The 18340-nt window shown below is 36.7% G+C and overlaps 1 protein-coding gene across 2 annotated transcripts in view; it reads left to right on the top strand.

Moving 5' to 3' along the window:
* RPAP3 (RNA polymerase II associated protein 3) overlaps positions 1-16884 on the top strand; it is a 32047-nt gene extending 15163 nt beyond the window's left edge. For both annotated transcript variants that reach the window (XM_047788059.1, XM_047788058.1), the window contains exons 8-17: positions 531-656; positions 2287-2414; positions 4937-5058; positions 6652-6722; positions 6839-6940; positions 8869-9104; positions 10391-10577; positions 11424-11521; positions 12438-12538; positions 16403-16884. In XM_047788059.1, the coding sequence (XP_047644015.1) occupies positions 531-656; positions 2287-2414; positions 4937-5058; positions 6652-6722; positions 6839-6940; positions 8869-9104; positions 10391-10577; positions 11424-11521; positions 12438-12538; positions 16403-16488 (1257 nt within the window). In that variant the 3' untranslated portion in view covers positions 16489-16884. The remainder of the gene's footprint in view (positions 1-530; positions 657-2286; positions 2415-4936; positions 5059-6651; positions 6723-6838; positions 6941-8868; positions 9105-10390; positions 10578-11423; positions 11522-12437; positions 12539-16402) is intronic.
* The last annotated feature ends 1456 nt before the right edge of the window (positions 16885-18340 follow it).

Here is an 18340-nt window from a genome sequence, read left to right as displayed (position 1 = left end):
CATACTCCTTTCACTTTGCTGCTGAATCAGTCATATTTTGCCATCTGTTGAAACTTTAAGTGGTGGTGATTGGGGGAAAATCTGCTTTTAAATATTATTACTTATTGCACATAAAATCTGTTGGTAAATATATCAGCTTGATTACAATCGTGAACCATATTATTTTTGTTTGTTTGTTTTGTCTTAGGTCAAATAATGACTATGAATGTTGAATTTGAGAAATTCAGTTAGTTACCTTCTTTATTTTTAAAAATTGTACCTAGAACAGTGTAGAAATTCATAAATATTTGTTGAATAAAAGAACAATTGTCTTTTAGCAAATACTACTTATTTTAATTGGGATAAGATGCACATTAAATTTATTTGCTTTTTGTTGTAATAAGTAGAAAGAATGAATTAAAGTAAATATTTTAATTATTTGAAATGTGTTAAGAATCCTAATATATTTGAATAATTCATTATTTTAGAGTCAAATATGCGTGCATCTTGCATTACTTGTTTTAATTTTAGCTGACTGCTATGTGTCCTAGGCTTTAACTTCCAAAGAAAATTCCTGTCCAAAGGAATCTGATAAAATGATTAAGTCAGCTGAAGGAGAGAAAAAACACATGGAAGAGCAACAGAATAAACAGCAAGCCATTTCAGAGAAAGATCGGGTAATCCAGAAGGATTCCAACATACATATGTTTTGTTGAGTTTACTCTTATATTTTTTTGTGTATCTGTTAAGTTTCTGTCCTTCCTAATATCATATTAAAGTTCTTCTGGAGTTCCTGACGTGGCATAGCGGAAACGAATCCGATTAGGAGCCATGAAGTTGCGGGTTCGGTCCCTGGCCTTGCTCAGTGGGTTAAGGATCTGGCATTGCTGTGGTGTAGGCCAGCGGCAACAGGTCTGATTAGACCCCTAGCCTGGGAACCTCCATATGCTGTGGGTGCGGCCCTAAAAAGACAAAAAGAAAAAAAAAGTTCTTCTTCAGTAAAAACTGAAAATTAAATATACTGAAATTTCTGATTTTCTACTAATTAAAACTTTGAGTAATTGATGACTTAATACATAATGAAAAATTTTTAAGTTGCATTTAAATGTATTTTAATGTATAGTTTTTATTTATGTTTAAGAAACATGTTTGAGCATTTTAATATATATCTACATAGTTATAAATTTAATATAGAAATAAATTACAGTACATTTGTATTTTTTATTGATTCTCCACATGAACTGTTTCTGATCAGAATTTCTTTAGAAATACTGAGTTGAGATTTAATTGAACATATAGCCTTTCATGGACCTACAGAGGATTCCTAATAAATACTTACAGAATGATTATTGATTGTGATATATCTGACTGATTATAAATAAATGTTATTATGAAATCTAGTACACACATTCTAATATAGTTTAATTTATCACATGTTTAGGCCTACTAATGTTACTGAAGAATGAGCTAAATGGTTTGGTACTCTGTTCCTTCACAAAACTTATTTGAGTTAGGAAATTATTTTGTACAGATTCTGGTATAACTAAAGAGTATAATATTTGGGCCTATATTTATTAAACTCTATTAAGCTATGTCCAGTCTTCAGTTAGTAAAATAATGCTTAATGCTGCAAGGTAATATAGTTGCATCCTTTTTTTTTTTTTAATTTTTATTGGTTTTTTTATTTTTTTATTTTTATTTTTGTCTTTTTGCTATTTCTTGGGCCGCTTACGCGGCGTATGGAGGTTCCCAGGCTAGGGGTCGAATTGGAGCTGTAGCCGCCGGCCTACGCCAGAGCCACAGCAACGCGGGATCCGAGCCAAGTCTGCAATCTACACCACAGCTCACGGCAACACCGGATTGTTAACCCACTGAGCAAGGGCAGGGACCGAACCCGCAACCCCATGGTTCCCAGTCGGATTCGTTAACCACTGCGCCACGACGGGAACTCCCTTTTTTTTTTTTTTAAAGTCCTGGAAAGAGAACACCACCATTATAAAAAAAAAACTCAGGCAGTTTCCTTGTGATTCTAGCTGTTAGGATTTGGCACTTTTTTCACCACTGTTGCCTGGGTTTAATCCCTGGTCTGGGAACTGAGATCCCATATCAAGCCCCTGCTTGCTGCAGCCAAAAAAAAAAAAAAAAATCCAAACTAATAATCTAAAACATGTGTCCTGGATTTTTAACAATTACAATATACTTTAACTTATGATGTCATATTGATAATATAGTTAAAATGTTTCTATAGATTTGAATTCAACTAATTTTTTGCATGTTTTTTGTTCTCCAAACTTTTCAAAATGATAGGGGAATGCATTTTTCAAAGAGGGGAAATACGAAAGAGCAATTGAGTGCTATACTCAAGGGATGGCCGCAGATGGCGCTAATGCCCTTCTTCCAGCTAACAGAGCAATGGCCTATCTGAAGATTCAGAAGTGGGTATTGGTTACTTTTAATTCTTTTCAGGATGAAAATGTAATTTACCATAAATTCGCATATTAGCTAAATAATAACTTGAAATTTAATTCATTTACTCGTAAGCATTAAAGTTAAATGAGAGAAAATGTGTGCCTGTCATAGTATGTATTCAGTAAATGTTACTGCTAAGATATTTTCCCCAGTTTTAGTGGTCTGGGAATATACAACCTAAGACTTTTTAATTCTGTGTTATTCTGAATTAGTGATTTGAAAAGTATTTTTAACCTCAGAACTCTGGGCAGAATATTATCTGGAAGCATATACCATAAGTAATAAAAGGGACTGGATGATATCATTGAAGCTGCTGATCGATTGCATATATGACAAAAACTTGGTTCTATGATACTAAGCACATATTTCTAGATGCACTCAAGGGCTCCCTTTTGGACAATCTGTAGGATAATATCTGATGACAGAAAGCATGTCTTCTATTTCTTTGTATCTTTACACACTAGTAACAATTTAAAATTCCTAAATAGGGATTCTAAACTCTTTTGGTGCCACAGATCTCTTTGGCTACATGGTGCACCTTTCTTAAGGTAATTTTTTTTTTTTGGCCATGCCAATGGCATGAGGAAATTCCCGGGTTAAGGATCGAACTTGCACCACAGGAGAACTCCTCAAGATAATATTTTTAGATGTGTAAATCACACATTTGGGATTACAAAGGAAACCAACTATACTGAAATACAGTTTTTAAAATATTAAAACTTGTGATCAGTGGTATGTATACTTTTAAAAATTAGCACTACAGATTGAGAAACTACATTTAAAATATAGGCAAGTTAAAGTTTAAAAAGTTTGAATAAAGCCACTTGAATTTGGGGGTGTTCTTTGACACATCTTCCACATATTAATTGGCAAGTAAGTTTCTGGGAATGCAGAAAGCACAGATGATTGCATTACCAGGGTGATAACAAGATGTCACTCTTTGGCATCTGAGTGATTGCTAGGTTTGGAGTTGCTTGCAGATTGGCCAGCTCTGTCATAGGAGTGTCTGTAAACATAGGTACTGTGATCACCTGCAGACAAACAGCAGGTTAAATTACTACTGTATTTCTGAAATAGTTGTCATATACCAAATATATGACAATTCATATATCAAATATATCTGTAGCAAATGTAATGTGACATGAAAATATCTCTGATTTTTATTGGTGAGAGTCATAGGTACTGTTTTTACTGCTGTGATTTGTTCTCTACAGTTACAATTGAAAGCTACATTTCATTTTGAAGTTAATGAAATAAGGATTAATGTTTTTCCCATCCAGATCTTCAGATCTCTCAGAGTATTTCAGGCTAGGAACTCCTGTCATAGAAGTACATTTTGATTGTTTAGTTAATTTAATCTCATTGAAACTAATAGATATTGGAGATGTATCATTTTGATTAGAGTAGCAATCATTGCATATCTTGCTAACGTGTGAAAATTTTGAGTTTTGCTATTCAAGAATTGGACATGATTTAAGAATTGCAAGGCCTAGATTTTTAGGTTTGACTAATGCCAAGAATAATACCTTTTAGTAGGTGAGAGATTATATCTACACTTATGGGAGCTTTTTAAATTTTTAAAAAATTTTTTATTGAATTTTATTTTATTTTGTCTTTTCAGGGCTGTACCCATGGCATATAGAAGTTCCCAGGCTATAGGGGTCCAGTCAGAGCTGCAGCTGCCAGCCATAGCCAGAGCAACACCAGATCTGAGTGGTGTCTGTGACCTACACCACAACTCATAACAATGCCAGATCCATAACCCACTGAGCAGGGACAGGGATTGAACCCAAGTGTTCATTGATACTAATCGGGTTCATTACCACTGAGCCATGACAGGGACTCTGAGAGCTCTTTTTTATTGTGTTTCATTGCTTTAGGTGATAACCACAAGTTAGTGGTATTTTTTAAACTAAAAGAACCATATGACTTTTATTTGTATCTTTTTCTAGTTGTTTCTTAGATTCATACTTTATAGAAGTTATATCTACTACATGGTGACTGCTGTCAAATATTACAGACTAGATGAGGAGTAAGGAAAGGAACGACTTTTCAGACAGGAGTTTGAACTAGAATCTACAGGAGTAATGTGATTAGTGAGATGATAAAGCAGATTGAGTGTCCCGGTGCAGTTTCAAAGGCACAGGAGTAGGAAAGTCCATGGTACCTTCTGGAAAAGGCAAGTGATCCATATGAAAGGGCAAGTGATCCATATGATGGCTGGTATGCAGGAGCAGTGGCAGAATAAGGCTGGAGAGTCAGGCAAGCCCCTGAGTTTGTGTTCTGCAGAGGAGCTTGACTTTATCCTGAAGAGTGTGGGGCCCTGCAATATCTTGAATGGGAGAATGATTACAGTCAAGTAGAAAATTAACTATGTTTTAATTGGTCATTGAAATTATGTGTATTTTTTCATATTAGAGACTCACTTTATATGAGCTTTCCTGCAAGCTGCATTTTTTCTATTTGGTAATTTTATCATGTTTAATAGATATGAAGAGGCTGAAAAAGATTGCACACAAGCTATTTTATTAGATGGCTCCTATTCTAAAGCTTTTGCTAGAAGAGGAACTGCACGAACATTTTTGGGAAAGTTAAATGAGGCCAAACAAGGTAAGACTGTTTTTATAACAGTCCACACTCACTCATCCTATTGAGACTCCCAAGTTATAGAAGCAGAGATTTGCATAGTCTTCCCATGGTTCAGGGATATGGAGCTTAGAGAGGTACATTTCCTCTCACAGTTTCTATCATGAATAGGTTAGCACATTTGAAAGAATACAGCTTCCATAGTGGAGCTGATTATCTTTTAATAGCATTCAGGACAATCTGGCCAATTGCCAGTCAAAACTAATGAAAAATTTGAATTGTAGCAGAGAAGGAAAAAAGAAAAAGGCAAGAATGAAAAGGAAGGGAATTAGGAGGTGGAGGATAATGTGAGATCTAGAGTGATACTGCCCCTTTTCTCTCTCTCTTTTTTTTTTTTTTTTGTCTTTTTGTCTTTTCTAGGGCTGCACCTGTGACATATGGAGGTTCCCAGGCTAGGGGTCTAATCGGAGCTGTAGCCACCGGCCTACACCACAGCCACGGCAACTCTGGATCCGAGCCACATCTGCAACCTACACTATAGTTCACGGCAACGCCGGATCTTTAACCCACTGAGCAAGGCCAGGGACTGAACCCATAACCTCATGATTCCTAGTCGGATTTTTTAACCACCGAGCCACGATAGGAACTCCCAGCCCCTTTTTTCTTGATACTAGATCTTCTTTTTTTCATGATGTTTTTAAAGTATTCTGTTAGTCATTTCGAAGAACCAGCTTCTCTCTCGTGTGTGTTTTCTGTCTTATTTATTATTGCTCTTTATTTCCTTCCTTCAACTATCTTTTGGTTTAATTTGCTGATTTTCTAACTTCTTGACACATTGGTACTTAGTACAGCTGATTTTCAGCCTTTGTTTTTTTATATGTTCATTTAAATCTGTCAGTTTAAGTCTGGCATCAGCTGTAGCCCATGCATTTTCTTATGATGGTAAAGTGTACATAACATAACATTGACTGTTTTAGCCACTTTAGTGTATAGTCCAGTGGCACTGAGTACATTCACATTGTTGTGCAGCCGTCACCATCGTACATCTCCAGAACTATGCCATCATTCCATTCTGAACCCTCTACCCTCTTCCCTCCAACCCCTGGTAACCAGCATTCTACCTTCTGTCTCTGAATTTGACTATTCTCAGTACCTCAGATAAGTAGAATCATGCAATAGTTGTCTTTTTGTGTGTGGCTCACTTGGCTGTCTCTAAGGTTCATCCATGTTGGAGCATATAACAGAATTTGGTTCCTTTTTAAGGCTGAATAATATTCTGTTATGTGGAATGCTCTTAGATTCTATCTTAGGTTTGGTGAGTTACCCTGTTTGTTAACAATTGAGTTAACAGTTTTGTTAACAGTTCAGTTTTGATAAGTTAGATGATCTCTAGGCCTCAGTTGTATCATCTGTCAAGTGGAATTCCAATGAGAATTTCTGTAAAGCAACTAGAACAGCACTCAGTAAGTGTTAGTTCTTATTATTGCTCACCTGTTTCCTAGCATCCTGAGTAAAACTTTTTGAGCTAAATATGGGGTTACTAACTAAATATATCATGCCTTGAACCTTATCTAGTGTTCTCACTAATTTATTATATTTCTTAAAAATTCATTTTAGATTTTGAGACTGTTTTACTTCTGGAACCTGGAAATAAGCAAGCAGTAACCGGACTTTCTAAAATTAAAAAGGTAATTTATTCTTTCCACCAAGATACGATCTTATTTTCTGAAACATAACACATTTATTTGTTGTGTGATTAACTTGAGGATATTTGGATAGTCATGATTACAAATTTGTTTTCCAGGAATTAATTGACAGAGGACACTGGGACGATGTCTTTCTCGATTCTACTCAAAGGCAAAACGTGGTAAGACCCATTGATAATCCACCTCATCGCGGATCAACTGTAAGTAAAGCCCTTTTCCTTTCTATTTAAATATCAGTGTTGTATTAATAAAAGTTGAAGACAAATTGTTGAATTAATAGACTCTTAAAAGAAATAGCGAAATCTCTTCCTAGAGCCCTTTTTAGAATAGTTTTACAAGATATTTCTTAGAAATATTGACAAAATTGGGATAAATTGAGCTGTTTAGAGTTCTCGAGTAACTTTTTCTTTAAAAGTGACTTAATTTAGCATTATAAATATTTCTACATATTTTTTTATTTTAAAGGAATTTGAAGCAGTTTTACATTTTGTAATAATTATTTTTCATTTCTATTACTATCCTTATTTGAGATTGGAATTTTATTACAGTACTCTTACATCTTCTGTGGGGTTAGATGTAAGGTTAGCACTTTGGCAAAAATCTAGTCCAGTGTACTTCACTTTATTGTGCTTATCAGATACTGCATTTTTTATAGATTGAAGGTTTGTGGCAACCCTGTATTGAGCAAAGTCTCTTGACACCATTTTCGCAGTAGCTTTTGCTTACTTCTTGTCTTTGTGACATTAAATTTTGGTAATTCTCACAATACTTAACTTTTTCATCAGTATCATACTTGTCATGGTGATTTGTGATCAATGATTTGTTACTTTTGCAAAAAGATTATGATTTACTGAAGGCTTAGATGATGGTTAGCATTTATTTTGCAATAAATTTTTTTAAATTAGGGTATATGCTTTGGTTTTTTTTTTTAATGACATAATGCTGTTGCTCATTTAGTGGAATATAGTATAGTGTAACCATAACCTTTTTTTTTTAATGGCCTCACCCACAGCATGTGGAAGTTCCTGGGCCAGGGATTGAATCTGAGCTGCAGCTGAGACCTACTGCCACAGCTGTGGCAATACTGGATACTTTAACCACTTGCAAGTTCGAACCCTGGCCTGGGAACTTCTGCATGTCATGTCATGTCATGGATGCAGCTAAAAAGAAAAGAATAGATACTGCACATTGTTTTTGCTATACCATACCGTTTTCTGTTAAGTCCAGCAAAGCCAGTTTTTTCTTACAATGTTGGAACAAAAAGAGTAGCTAGTCAAATTCAGCAGTTTGATTTGTGCTGAACCTTTAATATTGAATCACTTAAGGCAAATAAGTATATATGTAATATATATAAGATGTGACCATAGTAATTTCTAATATTAACATAGTGTTATATATAGAAATTATGAAAGATAAAATACATTCAGGAAAGTACATAAGACAAATTAAGATTAAAGTAAACATCCACGAAACCACCAACCAGGTCAAAAAGTTGAAAGGTATCAGTCTCCAAAGGTTGATACCTCTTCCTGTGTGCCTTTCACTGATTATGGTGGTTATTGCCTGGCCTCGTTCCACTTGCCTTCAGCTAGGCCGAGGTACTCCTGTCGTTTGGTCCTCATTTTTCATCGCTTTATTGCCTCTGGGATAAACTCTAAACTCCTGACATGGTGCGCAAGTTCCTTTATAAACTGTCTTGAAGCAGCCTTTCAGGCTTTGTCTCCACCATTCCTTCCCCTGCACCAGCCCCACCAGACTTCTGACGCGCCCACTGGCTATGCCATACCCTTCCACTTCACCATTCCTGGGTACTTTCCTGCGAAGCTCCCCTGATGTCAGTTTTTATCTTCCTCTGTGTTCTCTTAGCATTTTGTGCCTTCACCTTTTGTAGTGCGTATTCCATTGCCTTGTAATTACTTATTGATGCATTTTCTTTCTCCTATTTAGACCTACGTATGGTAGATGCTCTGGATCTTTTTGTTCTTTGTGTTTTCAGACAGTATAACTCCAAATTGAATTTACTTATAATTGGAATATTGGTTGTAAGAACACCGTAACCTTTAAATTGTGACTCTAAAATAGAAAACGTTTGTATGTTGATGTAAAGAATTGATTTTAATTGTTTTAGAAACCGCTCAAGAAGGTTATTATTGAAGAGACTGGTAATTTGATACAGACTGTTGATGTGCCAGATAGCACTACTCCTGCTGCTCCAGAGCATAATCCTATTAATCTAGCAAATGTAATAGCAGCCACAGGCACGACAAGCGAGAACTCAAGCCAGGATGACCTTTTGCCCACAAGTGATATCCCAAAAGCAAAAGTATTGAAAATAGAAGAAATCAGTGATCCTTCAGCTCTGCAGTGAGTAGATATACTCTTATTTGATAATCATCTAGAATGGTAATAATTCCACTAGAAAATTGGTATTACTGATGAGACTTCTGGTTTGTACTCATCACCATAATTTTTGGGACTGTCTAAATTCACATTCTAGTTTTCTTGTTTTTTTCTTTTACTTAACTATGAGAGATTTTGCTGAAGGAATGACCACTTCCTTTACCACAGGGAGGAATTTAGAGATGATAAGAGAAAGTATCTAAAACAAATTGATTTCATGAATTTTTCTTTTCAAAAACTTAAGTAAATGTTTCACTTTGTAATTTAGCAAGAATTTTTAATTTTTTTAAAAAGAAAGCTTCATAATGTAAGTAATATCATTATTATTCTAGCCATTAATATTTAAGATTGTTTATGGGCTCTTTAAATTTTGTTTGGAATTGTAAAAATAGTCATGGGAGTTCCCATCGTGGCTCAGTGGTTAATGAATCTGACTGGGAACCATGAGGTTGCGGCTTCCATCCCTGGCCTTGCTCAGTGGGTTGAGGATCCAGTGTTGCTGTGAGCTGTGGTGTAGGTCACAGACTCGGCTTGGATCTGGTGTTGCTGTGGCTGTGGCGTAGGCTGGCAGCTACAGCTCCAATTGGACCCCTAGCCTGGGAATCTCGATATGCCATGGGTGTGGCCCTGGAAAAGACAAAAAGACAAAAGATAAAATAAAAAAATAAAAATAGTCATGCATTTCCTTGATGATAGTGTAAAAGCTAGAGATTGTTTACTTCGGGGTGTTGAAACATTATTCATGTATTCTTGCATTGCTGCTCAACAATCCTTTTAGAAGTTGTTTTTTTAACTTTTAGTAGTTCTATTTAGCATGATAAAGATTGTGAGAAAACTCTTTAGGCAGTTTTTTTTTTGTTGTTTTTTTTAAGGAGGAAGCAGTTCTTCCTTCTTGGAGTATCTTTTTTTAAAACTGTGGTAACTCACATAATTCAGAGTGAAAGGGTGAGTTGTGAGAATGTGATATAATAATGGAGTATATAGAAATGGTTTGTCAGTAGGTGGCCAAGCTTATTTGCCCAGCTAATGAGAATAGTCATTTCATAGCTAGTACACGAACATTTGTGAAAGGACAATCTGTCTTGCCAAAAACACACATATATTATCAGCTGGAAAAATTGGCTACTTTAGAATATAAATAGGTAATACACTATTAATAAAGTCAGAAGTTTAAAAATCCCTATTATTTCCTTATATAAGCTTTGACTATTTTTGGTTCTTTTCTAATTGATGCCTCTGAAATATTTCAGATCTCAAGTCAGTTTGAAAAAGGATGTATGTCAGTCTTTCAGTGAGAAGATTTCTGTAGAAGTAGACAGAACACCTGCTCAGGTTATCAGGACTGTCCTTCCTCCAGTTCCTGCAAACTCATTTCAGCTTGAATCTGATTTCAGACAATTGAAAAATTCACCAGATTTGTTGTATCAGTATTTGAAGGTAAGAGAAGGAAGCTAGTAATTCTATTGTGAGTAAAAGTTCAAAAAGCTTCTTTTGTCACTATATAATAATGGTGCTGTATTTGCTTTTTGTATAATATGATTGTAGAAAATGCACTTATGCCTTGCCTGATAAGTGCCTGGTCAGCCTGGTCAGACCATTTTAAATATTTGCAACCAGGGAACCTTTGGAAATAGATTCTGTGTTAAATTCTGTTTTCTGAAATAACATAATCTAATTTCATATATCATGACTTCATCTTAATTCTTCATCCTTCAAGATGAGGAAAGAAGCTAAAATACATTGAGTGCCTTCTTTGTGCCAAGGAGTGCTTACAATATGTAGGTAGTTACTCCCCTAAAAATGAGCTTTTATTTGCTTAAGAAAAAGAATCAAATCATAAATGAAATTTACCAAATAATGGGGTTTTTTAGCATTGTCTTTTTCAGGTATAATTACAGTAATTATCTCTTATAATTAGGCAGTATATAATATCTCTAGATAGTTTTTCATGTAATTCTGTTTTTTAAACCTCCCTAATTCTTTTTGCTGCTTCTTGAGAGCTATCTCAAGTTTCCTGTTTCTGCTGGGTAGTTGGTATTTCTCCTGGGTATTACATCTGTCCATGAGATTTCTCTCTGACTTGAACAGAGCGATTATCTTAGCGTTCCTCTAACCTTCATTCTTCTATCATAGTTACATTTCAGTGTTATTCTGTTATTATTCACTAAGTACTAATGCATACTAGTTATTCTTTATTATATTCACCTGAGCAGTTATTATGTAAGAAATTTGTTATTGGGAATGTTGCCATGATTTAATTTCCTAACTCTGTTTTTTCCCAAGCAAATTGAACCATCCTTGTATCCTAAGGTGTTTCAGAAAAATTTAGATCCAGATGTTTTCAACCAGATCATTAAAATTCTGCATGACTTTTACATTGAGTAAGTAAATTTAGTTATACTTTCATAATGTAATGCTTAGCTATTTCTAGTGGTTTGGAAAAATTCATTCTTTTTGACGTCATATCACTACCTTTTATTTAGTAAAATTAGCTCTCTAGTAAATTTTACTGTCTCAGCAGTTGTAAAGCAATTGCAGGTATAAACAATAAGGGAAATGAGGAGTTCCTGCTGTAGCAGAGTGGGATTGGTGGTGTCTCTAGAATGCTGGGACGCAGGTTCAGTCCCCAGCCCAGTGGGTTAAGGATCCTGCATGGCTGCCAGTTGTGACTGCAGCTCTGATCTGATCCCTGGCTTGAGAACTCCATGTGCAGTGGGGCGGCCAAAAAAAAAAAAAGGAAAGGTAGGAGGAAAAAGGACTTCAGCTTTTTTGTAGAGATAGTTAGAGAATGGAAGTTGCAAGTACTACCACAGATTAATAATATCTGTACTGTGCCTCACATTTAAGAATATTATAGTTTCTTCACTTAACTTGATGAAACTCTTCATTTGGGCATTTAAAATATAGACAGGGAGTTTCCATTGTGTTGCAGTGGAAATGAATCCACCTAGGAACCATGAGGTTGCAGGTTTGATCCCTGGCCTCGCTCAGTGGGTTAAGGATCTGGCTTTGCCTCAAGCTGTGGTGTAGGTTGCAGATGTGGCTTAGATCTGATGTTGCTGTGACTGTGGTATAGGCTAGCAGCTGTCGTTCCAATTCAACCCTAGCCTGGGGACCTCTGTATGCTGTGGGTATGGCCTTAAAAAGCAAAAAAAAAAACAAACAAAAAATAAAATAAAATATATAGACAGGAAAAAAGATAAATGAAGACCTTATTTATATAGAATTAGAAATATTATTTTAGTAAAATTAAATGAGCTACTTTTGATTATTTGTTTTTTATTTGGATTATTTAAGGAAAGAAAAGCCATCACTCATCTTTGAAATCTTAAAAAGACTTTCTGAACTAAGAAGGTTTGATATGGCTGTGATGTTCATGTCAGAACCTGAGAAAAAAAGTAAGTTCTCTGAAGAAAGCTTTTGTATATCTGTTTATTCTTGTGTGTTCCTTTATATGGTCAACAAAATGATAGTAAATATTTATTGAATGTTCGTTATGTACAGGTGCATACAATTAAATTTAAGTTAACTACAATTAAATTAAGTAAAGTTTAATTTTTTGATCCTGACAACAGCATTGTGAGGTGTAGATATGGTTATCATTTTGCTTTTACAAAGGAGGAAACAGGCATACAGAGGTCAGAGGTAAGGAACTTGACTGAGATTCCATAGCTAGGAAGCCAGATCCAGGATTTAAACTGAGCAGTCCAGGAGTTCCTGTTGTGGCTCAGTGTTAGTGAACCTGACGAGTATCCATTTGGATGCAGGTTCAGTCCCTGGCCTTGCTCAGTGGGTTAAGGATCCAGCATTGCTGTGAGAGCTGTGGTGTAGGCTGCAGATGTGGCTCATATCTGGCATTGCTGTGGCTGTAGTGTAGGCTGGCTGCTCTGCAGCTGTGATTCTCCACCTGGCCTGGGAACTTCCATACACTACAGGTACGGCCCTAAAAAAGCAAAACAAACAACCAACCAAGCAGTCCAGCTCTATGGTCTGGGCTCTTGTACTTGAAGTGCAGTGGTTATGTAAGGTTGAGCTCCTGAGTTAATTTCCTTGGGTTTGTTTGTTTAAGCTGAGTTCTCATAAGAGTGCAGGAGTCAGGTGAAGGGGGTGGGCATGTGCAGAGGTTCTGAGGCAGGAAGAGCAAACTGAGCTCGGAAAATTGAAAGGAGTGCAGTGTAGCTAGATTGTAGAGTTAGGCAGTAAAGAGAGGCAGGTGATAAGCCTGAAGAATTAGATCCGTTATTTATTTCTACATCTAAGTCTTTGGCATAAAGTATCAGTTTGGTGTAAAGTAAAATCAAACTTTCGAGAAACTTCAACCACAGTTGATCCTTGAATGATTTGGGGGTTAGAGGCGCCAACCCTCCAAACCATCCATCAAAAAATCTATGTACAATTTTATCGTCAGCCCTCATTATCCAAGGTTCTGTGGATTCAACCAACCATGGATCATGTAGTACTGTAGTATTCACTGTTGAAAAATAGCCATCTGTAAGTGGATCCAGGTGGTTCAAACCTGTGTTGTTCAAGGATCAGCTGTACTTGGGGTTTTAGGCTATACTTTAGTTTTAGGAAAAAAGAAAAATCATTAGACTGTAGGAGTACCAGTTTTTAGTTTTAAAAATAGCAAAAACTCAGTGTATGATTTTCAGATAACTCCTGGTCTAAACATACTTTGGGCTCCTTTCCTGTTTCTTCTTCATGTTTTTAGCAGACAGTGAGTCTGAATCACTAAGAAAAATACTCTTCATATTGTACTTTGGGAAATAGACATGTAATTTGGAGAGATTCTTTTTTTTTTTTTGTCTTTTTGCCTTTTCTAGGGCCATTCCCTCGGCATGTGGAGGTTCCCAGGCTAGGGGTCTAATCGGAGCCCCAGCCACCGGCCTACTCCAGAGACACAGCAGCTCGGGATCCCAGCTGCATCTGCGACCTACAGCACAGCTCACAGCAACACCAGATCCCTAACCCACTGAGCAAGGCCAGGGATCGAACCCACAACCTCATGGTTCCTAGTGGGATTTGTTAACCACTGAGCCACAACGGGAACTCCCTGGGGAGATTCTTAGTAGGATTAAATCAAAAGGAATTTCTCCTTTATCTTTAGTGAATCAGAAACAGTCCCTGAAATTCCCTAAAAAGATTACTCTTGTTGGAGTTCCCGTCCTGGCTCAGCGGAAACGAATCCGACTAGGAAACCATGAGGTTGCAGGTTCGATCCCTGGCCTCACTCAGTGGGTTAAGGATCTGGCGTTGCCATGAGCTGTGGTTGTAGGTCGCAGATGCGGCTTGGATCTGGTGTTGCTATGGCTATGGCATAGGCCAGCAGCTGCAGCTCCGATTCGACCCCTAGCCTGGGAGCCTCCATATGCTGCAGGTGTGTCTCTGAAAAGACAAAAAACCAAAAAAAAAAAAGAAAGAAAGAAAAAAAATGATTACTCTTGTTACTGTTCTGACCTCATCTTCCACCATTTTTTTCATTCGTTCTGCTCCCCTGCACTGTCTTTGTGTCTTCTTAATACACCAAACCGCCAAACTTCTTGTAGCCTCAGGGGCTTTGTTTGTTCCTCAGCCTGGGATATCCTCCCACATGTCTTCACCTGCCTCCTCCTCACTTCATTCACTTTTCATCTAATAGTCACCACCTCAGAGACACCTTTCCTTCTCACCAGGCCTGCTCGGAATGACTGCTTACGACTCCTCCCTCCTCAGCCTCTGTCTTCTTTCTCCACTTTATTTTTCTTTATAATGCAGAACTAGCTGACAATATTTTATGTATTTTTCTATTTCCCAAAGAGAATGAAAGCTCCATGACGGCAGAAACTTTGCCTTGTTCTCTAGGCTCAGGGCATAGAACAGTGCTTACTTAGTACAGAATAACCTTTTAATGTAAGTGCATTGATTGCCACTATGATGTGATAACTTGAAGTGTGCTTAAAGAATGTGAGTCCTTCAAACAGGTCTCCCAGCGTACTCTCTCACTTGGGTCACCACTGTCTGCTAAGTTAAACATGGAAACACTTAGAATGGTTCCTGGCATGTAATAACTATTCAGTAAATAGTGGCTGTTGTTGTCTTTTATAATTGTCATTATTATTTTCTTTTTCTTTTCTTTTTTTTTTTTGTCTTTCTGTATTTTTTAGGGCTGCACCTGTGGCATGTGGAGGTTCCCAGGCTAGGGGTTTAATCGGAGCTGTAGCCACCAGCCTATGCCAGAGCCACAGCAACACCAGATCCGAGCTGCATCTGTGACCTACACCACAGCTCACGGCAATGCCGGATCCTTAACCCCCTGAGCAAGGCCAGGGATCGAACCCACAGCCCCATGGTTCCTAGTCGGATTCATTTCCCTTGCACCACAATGGGCACTCCTGTTGTTTTCTTTTTAGGGCTACACCTGCAGCGTATAGAGGTTCCCAAGCTAGGGGTTGAATCAGAGCTACAGCTGCCAGCCTACACCACAGCCACACCAGATCCAAGCCACATCTGTGACATACACCACAGTCTGTGGAAACTCCAGCTCCTTAACCCGTTTAGGGAGGCCAGGCATCAAACCTTCATCCTCATGGACATTGTGTCAGGTTCTTAAACCTGCTGAGCCACAATGGGAACTCCTGTTACTGCCATTATTATTAACAACTATTAGCTAGTTTTAATGTTGAGAAATGTAGGAACTATAACATTGTTTTCCAAAGTGTTGAGTGTAGACCATTCAGTGGTATGAAAGATAAAGATTTAAAATGAATATTAAAATAAATAAATGACAAATATTTAAAAATTTTTCAAGGTATATTACATATTATAAAAATGTATACCTTGCCCATCAAACATGATTTTTGTGGATGTTAATTGGTAATTTTCAATTTTTAGTAGTGATATAAAATTTCCCTTTAAGGTAAAATGATTTATGTTTTGAAAAACAGCTAATTGGAATATTAAGTAAATAAAAGTACTCTTGTTACACAGGGCAAAAATCTTTTAGTATAGAATGGATTATGTTTAATCTGCAAAGTTAATGTCTTTGAGGATGTGGAGGAAATATTTTCTACTGCAAAGCAGAATGTTCTGGTAGGAAACATCATTGGATTGCTATATAATTTTCTGTTCTCAGATTGGCTTTTTAAATATCTGAATTTGAATTTATAAATAATCCTAATGATTGCTTTAACATGTAAAAAGTATTTAACAGATTTGATTATTTCCTTTAATTTCATTTTACTTTAAAAATGAAGATTAAAATTAATTTTTTTCTTCTTTTTCAGTTACACATGTATTATTCAATCACATAGACAAATCAGGATTGAATGATAATTCTGTCGAAGAACTCAAAAAAAGATACGGTAGTTGATTTCCATCTTTACTGAAATTATTGTCTTTGACTTTCACACGTAAATTTTTTCTACTGAAAATAAAGTGTTTTGTTTTGCTTTTTAAGAAAACGAAATCATATAGAAAAGGACTCTTTGGATGTAAGCTCATTAACTATAATGTGAATTATGTTTTAACTAGTGAGAGATATACTTAAACGAACTATTTATTAGAAGTCTTTTTTTCTGAAAATAAAAATACAAATAATGAAGTATACTTATAAAAAATCAGTATTTTATTTTAGAAGTCATTTTAAATGTTAAGTTTAGATATTCTTCAGTGCCCTGCAAGTGTTACATTATTTTTATATTTTTGTAACCACATGACAAATTTGCTTTATTAGCATATGAATAAAGTTATATTTATATAAAGGGAATTAAGTAGATATCCAGATTGTTTCGTTAGAAAACATTTTCATATCATTGTGCAAGTTCACTAACAAAATTGTTTAATTGCAGAATGCATATTTTTAGTATTTGTGTTGAAAGGAGACCCCCTTTTTTTTCCCCCCTTTTTAGGGCTGCACCAACAGCATATGGAAGTTCCCAGGCGAGTGAGGGGTCTAATTGCAGCTGCAGCTGCTGGCCTGCATCACAGCCACAGTGACCCTGGGTCCAAGCTGTATCTGTGACCTATACTGTAGCTTGCAGCAACACTGGAACCTTAATCCACTGAGTGAGGCCAGGGATTGAAGCTGCATCCTTATGGAGACTAGTTGGGTCTTAACCTGCTGAGCCACGATGGGAACTCCCTAAAGGAGACTTTTAGTTAGGTTTTTTCAATAGGTTACTTGAGGAGTCACAGCATCCTTAAATTTTAATACTATAGCTTTTTTGCCTCATGATATCCATGTTATAGGTTAACTAAAGGCAGATAATCTAAAGCAAAATGTGGAAGTGTTAAAAACTGGAAATGTTCAAGGTAGTAATTAGCATATAGCTTATTACTGTGTGGTTGTGGTTCAGGTGAGTATGGTGTCTGTAAGCTTTTGAAATCTACTTATCCTTGTTCTGCGTGGTACCTGGCCCAGTCCTTTGCACATAACTAGATATTTATAAAATTTAATCAAATTGCCAGTAGGAGTCAGTTTTAGTAAATGTTCAGAGTAGCAACTTAGCAAATTTTGGGCATCCTGTTAATGTTGCTAAAATATGTTTAATTTTAGAGGCTATCATGTTGTTAAAAAAATACCAGGTCATCATCCTGTAGCTGTTATTTTCATTAATAAGATGGTCAACTTTAAGACTTTGTTGCAGCATGCATATTATGCTTACAGTTGCTCGAGGAATAATCAATTTATTTACAAAGATAATTTCCGTGGTTCATGGTATAACTTATTAAAATGACCACAATTTGGGAATTCCTGTTGTGGCACAGCAGAAATGAATCTGACTAGTAACCATGAGGCTGTGGGTTTGATCCCTGGCCTTGCTCAGTGGTTTAAGGATCCGGCATTGCTGTGAGCTGTGGTTGCAGGTACAGCTCGGATCTGGCATTGCTGCAGCTGTGGTGTAGGCTGGCAGCTGTAGCTCCTGTTCAACCCCTAGCCTGGGAATCTCCATATGCTGTGGGTATGGCCCTAAAAAGAAAAAAGAAAAAAAAAAAAAAGTAGCCCTGGATAGGTTTGCTCTCTTGCATGGTCCACCTCCTTTCCTGAGTGTGAGAGTTCAGGGTGGCCTCGGAACCCAAATCGTTTCTGTCACTTTGTATCCAGGTATTATTCCTCTTCTATGACTCCTCTTGGGGCTCCTCTCTTGACTCCACTGAAGCAAGAACAGATTTCCCTACTTAGAGGAGTGTGCCACTAACCCTGCCATCAGCCTCTTTCTCTC

This window comes from Phacochoerus africanus, chromosome 7 (genome assembly GCF_016906955.1).
Source record: "Phacochoerus africanus isolate WHEZ1 chromosome 7, ROS_Pafr_v1, whole genome shotgun sequence".
NCBI classification, from domain to species: domain Eukaryota; kingdom Metazoa; phylum Chordata; class Mammalia; order Artiodactyla; family Suidae; genus Phacochoerus; species Phacochoerus africanus.
Note: the sequence above shows the minus strand (reverse complement) of the source record. Positions and strands in the feature narration are given on the sequence as shown.